Source organism: Acyrthosiphon pisum, chromosome X, assembly GCF_005508785.2.
Source record: "Acyrthosiphon pisum isolate AL4f chromosome X, pea_aphid_22Mar2018_4r6ur, whole genome shotgun sequence".
Taxonomy (NCBI): domain Eukaryota; kingdom Metazoa; phylum Arthropoda; class Insecta; order Hemiptera; family Aphididae; genus Acyrthosiphon; species Acyrthosiphon pisum.
The window spans coordinates 19,412,139-19,423,013 of record NC_042493.1 but is presented as its reverse complement, the minus strand read 5'-3'; the positions used below and the strand labels follow the sequence as shown (position 1 = coordinate 19,423,013).

At 29.3% G+C, this 10,875-nt stretch overlaps 1 protein-coding gene across 1 annotated transcript; it reads right to left on the bottom strand.

Annotated features, from left to right (window-relative positions):
* Positions 1–5,512: 5,512 nt before the first annotated feature.
* On the bottom strand, positions 5,513–7,021 carry LOC103309876 (putative nuclease HARBI1). The gene is made up of 5 exons (XM_008186503.1): positions 6,873–7,021; positions 6,445–6,574; positions 6,027–6,346; positions 5,778–5,952; positions 5,513–5,701 (listed from the first exon to the last, which is right to left on the bottom strand). The coding sequence occupies exons 1-5, from the start codon at positions 7,019–7,021 to the stop codon at positions 5,513–5,515; spliced, it is 963 nt and encodes a 320-aa protein (XP_008184725.1).
* Positions 7,022–10,875: the final 3,854 nt, after the last annotated feature.

Sequence of the window (10,875 nt, the reverse complement as noted above, 5' to 3'; positions counted from 1 at the left end):
TGTAATGTATAATTACATGCTCCAATTTATTATGCTAACTTGATTAAAAAAACTTTATATCATTCAATGATTTTGTAAATACTAATTTCAATTTAAAAAAAAATAGCATTTTAATTCTTAATTTTTAAGACATTTTGCATTTAACAGTATGAAAAAACTGGCCTTCATAGGACAGGAAGCGCGCTCTGGTGACTATAGAACTGTGGTAATATTTTCAATCAAGAGTGTATACGTATAGGGGTCCAGAGTGACGACACCTTGGTTTATTATTGACATGATAAGGGCTAAACGCGCAGTCCATCTATATTATGTCTATGGTTGCTGTTATATATCCGGCAGTTAAGTGTGTGTTTTGCCTATGTGTGTATTTTAAGGCACTCTTTTATTTTTATACCTAGCGCGACTCCGTCGGGTCGTTAATAAATGTATAATATAGTGTTTTAAGTTAAAGTAAACCTGCAACCATACTTAATTATTATTTACAATCAATATAACTGTTTTACCTCACTTAACTGGGTCCATCCTAAGTATATTGTGTTACCTGTCTTACATACCATATGGTTCCCTGTAGACATACCTTAAAGTTGCAAGAACATTGTATTCCTTTGTTATCTTTTTGTTATTGAAGAATGATTGTTATTATTACCTAATTTAAATTTAAATAAATAATTTATCTTATAGTTTTGATAAAAAAAACTGCAACTAGTTTGATTAAAAAAAATTTCATTTGACTGACAACGAAAATAACTAAATTTGAATTACAATAACTTTTTAAATTTTAAAGTTCAATATAAATGGAAATCTAAAATAGTTTTTCATGATTTTATACTCCGGTACGAAAGTAAAATTGTAACAAACCCAAAATATTATTTAGAAATGGGTATCTTACTGGCTACATCAATCGTGGTACATCGTGGTACATCAAACTCTGTATTATTATTGAACATGGTAAAAAGGCAGACTTGTATAAAATGAGTATACCTATCTCATGACATGTTCACTTTCCATTAAAATTACATAATATAAATTATTGATAAAAGAGAATTGTCTGCGCTCGATCTTAACAAACCTGGTCTCGTGGTTTATTTAAATTATTATTAATTTTTATTTATTTTTTTTTAATTTAATATCAGTAAAGATTACTAGCGCCTCGCCGAGTTCAAAACTCGTGTGGAGGCCTAATATAGAATTTAGATTTAAAATAAAAACTTTTTATGTATTTTTAACTCAAATTAATTTTCACATTTTCGTGATTTTGACGTATTTTGTAAAGATTTGAACTTTAAATGCTTATAAAAAAAATTTTTGCTGGATTTTTAATATTTTTCAAAAGTAATTTTAAATATTTATAAGGAGCCTTGTATTAAATTTTCAAACTTTTTTACCCAACAAATAAAGTTGTATTGACATTCATAAAAAAAAAATCTAAAAATGTCCAAACAGCCCAAAACAGTTCTAAATATTTTGAATATTTTATGGTGTATATCAAATTCTCATATAAATGTTGAGTAAAAATGTCATGTACGGTCGCGTTTGACACCAACAACCAAAATCGGATAAAATCTAAATGGTCGGAAACCAATTTTTCGTAAGAATTTCCGTTTTCCTAATTTTTTTTTGCTTTTTTTCCGGCGCTTTTGAAAATTATTAAGAATTTTTACCTTTGATACCCAAAGTACCAACTAGTTTTACTTTTCTATCAGAAAAGATATTATGGAAGAAAATGTATGCATTTTTATTTTTATTTTTTTGTCCTAAATGGTGATGGCACATAAAAAACACACATCATTATAATACACATTATTGTAAATCTATTTTGTATTTTGGTTGGTACAATTTTGAAGTAGCTAACTACCATATTATAACTGTTGTACCTAACTGAACTGGGTCCATCCTAATTATAGAGTGTTACCTGTCTTACATACCTTTTCGTTCCTTGTAACCCTTAGGCTTACCCTAAAGTTGTAAGTAAGACTGTGTGTAAGTAAAAGTTATTTAACTATGGTGCGTTTCATTAGAACTGCGACTCGACGCTAACGCGCTTCGTGGTGATTTTATCTCAAACCAGGGGTTTTCAAACTAGGATCGAAAAAATGTGAAAAAATATTCGTTATCAATTTTAAATTTGCCACGCAACTTAACGTGCTAGTTTTAGAAACCTTAATGAAAAAACACCATGAGGCGCGTTAGCGTCGAGTCGCAGTTGTAATGAATCGCACTATATACAGTCCATTCCTTTGTAAATTGTAAGGTATTGGGGTGAGCCTTCAGTATTATTCTAACAAACCTAAAACAACATTTTAGAAATGGGTCTCCTACTGGTTACCACATTGGTCATAGTGGTACATCAAACTCTGTTCTTATTCGTACATGAAAAAAAGACAGACATATTTAAGAGGTCACTGTCGATTAAAATTAAATAATATAAAATATTGATAAAAGTATATTTGTATGAAATTAAATTGGTAATTTTAGGAAAAAAACTAAAACATTGAAGTTTGAAATTGTCTGTTAACAGCTCAAATCAAGTCAAAATATTTTGAAAATTTTATCAAGTATAGGAATTGATAAAATAAACATATAATATAAATATAAAGTGGTTACGGTTATTCGTTTTTGAATTACAACAAAAGAAGAAAATAGCAACTTGAGAAATCAAGTGAATGTAGTAATAATGTGAACTTCAAACGCTTATAACAATTTTAGTTGACTTTCTTATGGACATTTTTTGTTCGATAAAAGTAGAGAAACATTCTTGTATTACATTTTAAAATCTTAGATGTAAAAATAAAAATTTTAATATGTTTCTAACTCAAAATTATTTGCAAATTTTCGGGATTTTTATGCATTTTGTCAAACTTCGAAATTCGTAGAACAGAGCTATGAAGGCAATGATTTTACAATAGTGTGTGATGATTTTATTTTGTGTGTGTTCTATACAATAAATAGTTGAAATTAAAAAAATGCTTCGATTTTCAACTTCAGTATCTTTTTTAGACTTTTAGAAGGAAAGTGAATCTAGTTGATAATTAAAAGAAATCAAATACCTATAGGGAATTGACAGTAGTTTTCAAAAGCGATGAAGAAAAAAAACTAAAGAAAACCAGAAATTTGTCGAGTATTTGTTGAAATGTCGTTAATTTTATATAAATATTATAGTGCCCAGTGGAAATAATAACCACGCACACAACATAATATACGAAGGGGTTGACCTTGAGATCACAGCGTAGTAGATCGTCTCCGTCAATGGCATGACAACTCAAATACGAGATTCATCACGGCGTAGAAGAGGCAACCAAGTATATAGTGATGCATAGGGGTAATCGTCCAAATCGGAACAACATTATTGAGAATATCAGCAATCACCTGGGCAGTAAGGTAATTGCATACCTTCAACGAAACATGTTTTTTTTATTGTTATAAATCATAATTATAAATCTCGGTGTAGTAGCGTGGATTAAATCAATTGCATTGAAAGCATTTACTTGCATACATCAGAAGATGTATACAAGGAAACAAAATGTAAAGCTACGACTCGATGTTCAAATTGTTTTATATGCTGTTTTAATGTTCTATTTAAGTATAGGTTACATGTCAAAGCTTATAATAATTTGTTTATAGCTTATAAGTATATTCTAACTTTGTCTTGCACCCAGGTAGGGTGTGAAAAAGTTTTTCTTCATTAACATACATTAAAAACCAGTTAAGAAATCGTTTCAAAGGCCCTATATATATTCATGTTACATCCGTATAGAGAGTGACTACTAATATTAATTGTATATTTCAACAATTATTGTGTATATTATAGCTTGCGTTGGTATGTATTAGGTAAACGCTAGGATTTGGTTTTCACCGAAAACAACAATAGAGGAGGTAGTTTTGAAACCAGTCTGTAACTTTAGATGACCACAAGTGTTTAACTTCTCAACTGTTCACTGATTTACAAAAGCCTTTAGAATTTGAAAACACAGCAGAAGTAAAAGGGCATAAAGATTCAATGAAAACAGTTATATCATATCATCAAATAGTAACATCAAATCCTCCTTAAACAATTTGAGGCATGCATTAAAAATTCTCAAAATGGGTCGTACAATAAAAAGTTTGGGAACCTCTGTTCTAAAGTATACTATTATATATCTATGATAGTACCACAGTTTGTTGTTGATGTATAACGTGTTACCTAATGGATATTGTGATATGATTAATTTGGAATTTATTATTGATACCTATATTATAGGTCAATTTTTTTTTAATACTATAGATAAGTATACCTATAATAGGTATGTCTAATACCTAGACTGACAAACCGTCTCCACTCAGAATCGTTTTTCTTATACAGTGATATTATATCATTGAATTCAAATTTAATACTATCCATTATACAGTGACCCACTTGTAACCTACTGAACAGCAGAGCGACATCCACTTACCCACCTTTTTTAAAAATAATAATGGAATTAATTAATTTAAATAATATGTACATAATTAAATGTTTTTATCTTTACTTTTTTTCAGGGCTTAAAACCGTTAATAATAAAGTCGGTAATCGGGTCCGGTAGGAGCCAAACATTTTTGAAAATCGGTAACCGGTTATCGTTTAATTTTGATTTTTTGGTAACCGGTAACCGTTTCTTTAAAGATGTTTCAAACACTATGATAACCGTTAATCGTTTAAAAATCTTTGATAAGGTTTTTTAGTAATCGGTTACCGGTAAAAACCGATTTTTAAAAATAATTTTTTAAAATTTTTTAATCATGTTTTTAAAACTGTTTATTTAGGCCATTCGTGGGTTTATAACATAACTATTATTATTACAAAATCAAAAACTTATGCCCGGTTGCACAAACGATCGATAAAAAGAGTACGATAACGGTTTAATAAACAGTCGGATAAATAACTTTATTGGTTACCTAAAGTGCTGCACTGTTGCACAAACAATTATTTAAAATTGTATAGTACTACTCTAACCAAAGTTTTGATACCATGATTACAAAAAAATTATATTATATTTTTTCTGTTATCAGTGTTAATTGTTATCTTTTTTTATATTTTATTAATAATAATTACAAGGCAGTTTGTAAATTTGAAATGTCTTGCATAAAAAAGAGAAGTAAGAATGTTTCTGACGCCGAAAAAGAGATTCTCATTGAACTCATAAGACCCAAACTTGCGATCATAGAGAATATTAAGGTGAGTACCTATTGTAATTTATATTTTTACTTAAACATTATTTAATAGGATCTAAATAACTGACCCGTTTAACTCTAGAGTTAAAATTATAGTTATTTCAAACCTTTTATTTTAATACTTATTAGAAAGACAGTGACAATTTTGTCAAAGCACTTTGTTTGATGTACGTTTCCCAGCACCCCCTACAAGAATTATAATAATTATACACTGTATGCAGGGTTGGGTAAGATTCTATAAAAATGTATCATTATAAATGCATTGTGTACCTATCTTTCGAGGGGTAAACACCTAGGGGGTAATCAGTGTACAAGGTGATGGTAATCATGGGTAATCATGGGTAATCATAGGTATTATTGTATTAGTGTTCAACGTGTCCTGCACGGCGATCACTACAATAGTAGTCAATGCTGATTTTGGTTGATTACGTAATCCAACAGAAAGAACTGGAAAATGCCTTTTCAAAACACCAAAAACTCTTTCTATTACATTTCCGGTTCCAATTTGAGATTTCTATAAATTCAATATTTTTTTTACTTAACCACCATTATTATAAAACTATTACATTGCTAATATTAATTTTAATTACTTGATACTTTTTTTCTGCAGCTGCGGTAGGATTTAACAACGGAGTCATCAAATATTTTCTGCAGGGATATCCACCATCTCCGAGCAGAAAACATCCTTTAAATTCATTATTTTCGAACTGTGCACGCAATAAACTATTATCAAAAATAGTACTATCATGTACAGACCCTGGCCATCTATATAAATAATGCATTAAATACAACTGATATACCCATAAAATTAATTAGCAAAATATCAATTAAACTATTACCTAGCTACAATGTTCATAATTTCCATTTTGCTATTACATACAGCTTGAACATTAAAGGAAAAGTAACCTTTTCTATTCCTGAACTGTTCTCCTATATTACTGTTAGGAGACTGGATTCTAATATGTGTGCAATCAATTGCACCAATTACTTTAGGGAATTGGCTACGTTGATAAAATCCAATTTGAACTTCTTTCATTTCGTCTTGTGTTTTGGGCATATTTATGAATAAAGGACGAAGACAAGCTATACATTTTGATACGCGTTTTATAATTCTGCAAACCGATGACTTGTGCACTTGAATATGATCACCAATAACAACCTAAATAATTGATTATTCTATATTAAATCATTATATTTTTTGTTTATAATTATTTAATAAATGTATGGTTCATAAACGAATAAATTTAAAAAACTTACTTGAAATGAATAGAATCTCAACGCTATTAATAATTGTACTTCTGGTTTTATTGCATAACTCCTATTAGTACCATGTTTTATATCTTTTCCAATTACATTCAATAATATCATAAAGGTATTCTTTGTTAACCTATCGGGTATACACAATTTATAATTATTTTTATTTAAAATCCAATTCAATATTAATTATTAACGCAGTTATATTAGGATGGTAATAACAGGGTTAACATGTTAGGTACATTCTTAAGGTGTTGAGAAAAACACATTGTGATTAAAATAATGCATTGTACGTTTATTATTCTTTCAATATTGATGTCAGAACAAATTTTTATTTTTTAAATTGTAATGGGGCAATAGTAAATTTAAAATTGTGAGCCGGATAATGTTTTTATATGAACCCAAAATAATTAACAATAACACAGTCTTACCTGAACCTATTTTTGAAATCTAAATCATCATAGTTCTCCAGAGGATTAAAACGATCTCTGTATAATCGTGGTCGAGGAAGGTTTATCAAAACTTCAAGCACATCATTTTCTTCATCGGAATTCGATGATGATGATGATGATAAATACATGACTACTTTGACAAAAGCAAGAGGAGAAACTACCCACTGGTATTCGCAGTTCGTACTGACTTCGAAATTCTAATTAGTAAACTGTAAACTGACAAACTTTAACTTACCTAAGCAGAGAATAAAGTTGAACAGTTGAAGTTTTAAAAATATTTGATAAATAATATTACATTATTACAAAATAATCCCATCTTATCAGGCCAATAAAGTTATAGAACTCTTTTGAATATTTATCGAACCGAAATCGGGTCTACAACATATCGAACCGATAACACAATATTTATTGGATTGATAAAACTTATTGGTCCTTTGTGCAACAGTCCAAATTTTTATCGATTTGATAACCTAGTTATTGGTTCGATAACCAGTTATTGGTCGTTTGTGCAACCGGGCATTAATATGCTTTAATTTGGTCGATTTCCATCAATTTAAATATTTATTTTTTCAAACTGCTTTAAAGTTTAAAACATATGATCAAAATAATGGCGATCTTAATAAATCAAAAAAAAAAAATTGCATAAAAAAATGTTATTTTTATAATTTTCTTATTTATACTGTAAAAAACCAAAATTAAATATATTAACTTTCCAAGATGACACTAAGAGTGATACATTGACACGGACCTTTTTGGTTATATTGTATATATAACAGTACCCCAAAATCTGGATCTGCAGATCGAGCATTCTACGCTAGCCTTCGGACCGACCCTTGGAGCAAACACTGCAAATAACAAATGCAGAACCAGGAGGGTTTGGGCTCTGGGAGTTGTAATTTATTACTAAACTAATTATAAATATATGCAAAATAAAGTATAATGTGATAAAAACTAAAAAATGTTATACAAATTGCTTAAAATTAAACTTAGAAGGTCCCCTATCTATAGTAAGTTGTGGCACTGAATATAAATGTGTATATTTCTAAGAAACAAAGATTAAAAAAAAAAATATCGTAAATACTAAATAGCTGTAAATACTAAATGGACCCTATTCTAATGAGCCCCTATTCCTTCAATTATTTCTTAATAGGAATCAGTGCACAAGGACGACGACGTTTATGACGGTATTATAATATATAGCTATACACTTATACGAATATATGATATTCACAACAGATAAGCAATACTCGACGGCAATTAATTGGGGAAAAAAATTTAAAAATAGCTAGAAAATTAAATTCAACTATAATGTAATCATGATTCATGACATAATTCAAGTATTAAATTCCACGAAAAAAACCGTTCATTTTTTTGGTCGGGAATAGGTTTTGATTATAAAACCGGGATTGAAAATATGAGGTAACCGCTTTGATGTTAACATTTAGATATTTACCTTGATTACCGATAACCAATAACCGCTTCCAGCATTCCAAAACTAAAAGCGGTTATCGGTTTTCGGTTCTCAAATTTACGGTTTTTTTTTACAGATTTTCGTTACAAACCGGTTACCGGTTTTAAGCCCTGATTTTTTTCTATATTATACATTACATTACATAAATAATAATAATATGTGTTGAAGTTACAATTTAATTTTAGTCATTTTGGTTATAATGACAACCGGTTATTATGGCCTATTTTCTTTGGTCCCTTGAACGTCATTATAAACGGTTTCTTCTGTAATTTAATTTTTCTATTCCTACTTTCAAAGTTGCACAATGGCACCAAGATGTAAAATACGTAAATGCCCAATAAACGAATGTGAAAATCGTGAAGATCATACAAATGTTTCACTGTTCAAAGTATACGATAGTAACAAAGTAGCTTGGAAGTCAGCAGTACATAATTTAATAAACAACCAATTAACACAATTACAATACATATTTGTTCTAAACACTTTTCGCCTGACGACGTTATTACTAAATATTCACAAACCCCATCTGATGTAATTATGCCGAAGGTAAATTATAATATATAAGCACGAAGCTAGTGAGATATATAGTAGATAAACACATCTTGTTTTCAATAAAATATAGCGAAATAATTTATATACATGATTCAAATACCGAACAGAATGTCATACAAAAAAATTGTTCAAATTGAAAAAAGAATTTGCTGCATTTGAACAAAAATTGTATATTGTGTGGCAAGGGCGAGAAGTGAGCCATTTCAGTCGCGGGCGTCGTGTGCATTTCGCCCAAGACTGAAATGGCCTTCCCGCGCGAGCCATACATACTATTTTTTGTCACGCCCCCTGCGTTCATGGAAAAGGTTATGCAGGGATCTATGCAACAATTATAGACTATTCTACAAAATATGTTTAAATGTTAATGCGTCATGCAAGGAGGTTATACTAAAAGTTTAACATGTAACCAAAAGTTTATGTTTTGGAAGGACCGTGGTAGGTATACATTTTAGTTTCAGGTTGTGCAAGGGATACGCGCCCGGCGGCCGGCACTTCATTTTTATATTTTATACTATAGTACCAGAAACACCTTATAAATGCAATTTTATTTATCGAAATCGTTTTTGAATGAATTGGTTAGCTTAATAAGTTTACCACATGGATGGTCCACTTATAGAAATGAAAAACGGTAGACTTTTATAACGCTGTATTTAAAATGAATCATATTGTCATTGAAAAACAATTAGTTATCAATGATGCCAAAAATATAATTTGTTTTGTAATTATTGAAATAATAGAGCTTGCAAGTCGCAAGTGTAGGATTGATTCAGCCATCTAATTCCATAAACATTAAATTATATAAGTAATTATTAGTTCATGTAATTGTAAACAAGTGTGCCAAGTCGGACAACACATTTTCCCGGTAATAAATGCATTATTCTATATTATGTTTTCTATTTTATTAAAACATTAAATATTTAATTTTTATATTCTGATACATAACTGTATGGCTTTGGCTGAAATTTTGTTTATCTAGGAATATCTATTGCAACAGTCAAACTTCATACTGGATTATGGCGTCATAAGAGGTGCTCTGAAATCTGAATTAGTATCTCGTCATTAGAGCTAGGATTTTAATGACCTTAAATATACACAAAAATGCACTAAAAAAAATGCAAAAATGACCTAAAAACTCTAAAAAACGAACTTAAAAAATGACCAAAAAATGTACTTAGATGAGTGAAAAAAATTTATTTTTAGAGTATTAATTAATAATTATGATTTATGAATAAAATAGGTATAAATTTGACTTATGAATTTAACCGCTTCCTGGTATAATTATTCTGAAAAATCAATAAAATCTTATATTAAAATAATTTAATGAAAAATATATCATATTTTTTTTACTTGTACACATATTATTGCATAGCAAAATTAGATGATTCCTAAGGTTTTCAAACAGGAAGCTGCGACGGCGGTCAGATAAAATGTTTTATATGAAGAAAAACTTCGTTCGACGTCCACAGAAGTAACAGGGGCATATTTGAAATGAACCATATCATTGAAAGTTAGGTCTTCCGGAATACCATCTCTACTTGTTGTATTTTCACCGTCCAGAATACCAGATATATTTTTTAAAACATTGAATCCATTATTTTTCATCAATACACTTTTCAGTTTGTTTGATATTGTTTCTCCGATTACATTAGGAGCAAGAGACAATGTAGTTTCAATTTGTTTTATTTTATTAATAGATTCTGATAATAAGATTCCAGAAGCCTCCAGCTTTTTTATTTCTGAAGGAATGAAACCAAAATTAAATTTTATATAAATTAGATTAGCCTCTAAACTGAAGTAGGTAATTGCTTATAGGTACTAATTGGGATTACCTTTACAACACATATTAAAAAAGCTTAAAATAAACAAAAATTAGTTAAAATACACAAAATGAATGTAATATTTGTAATATTACGTAAAAATGACCTTAAAAATGCAATAAAATGCATTTAACACAAAAAA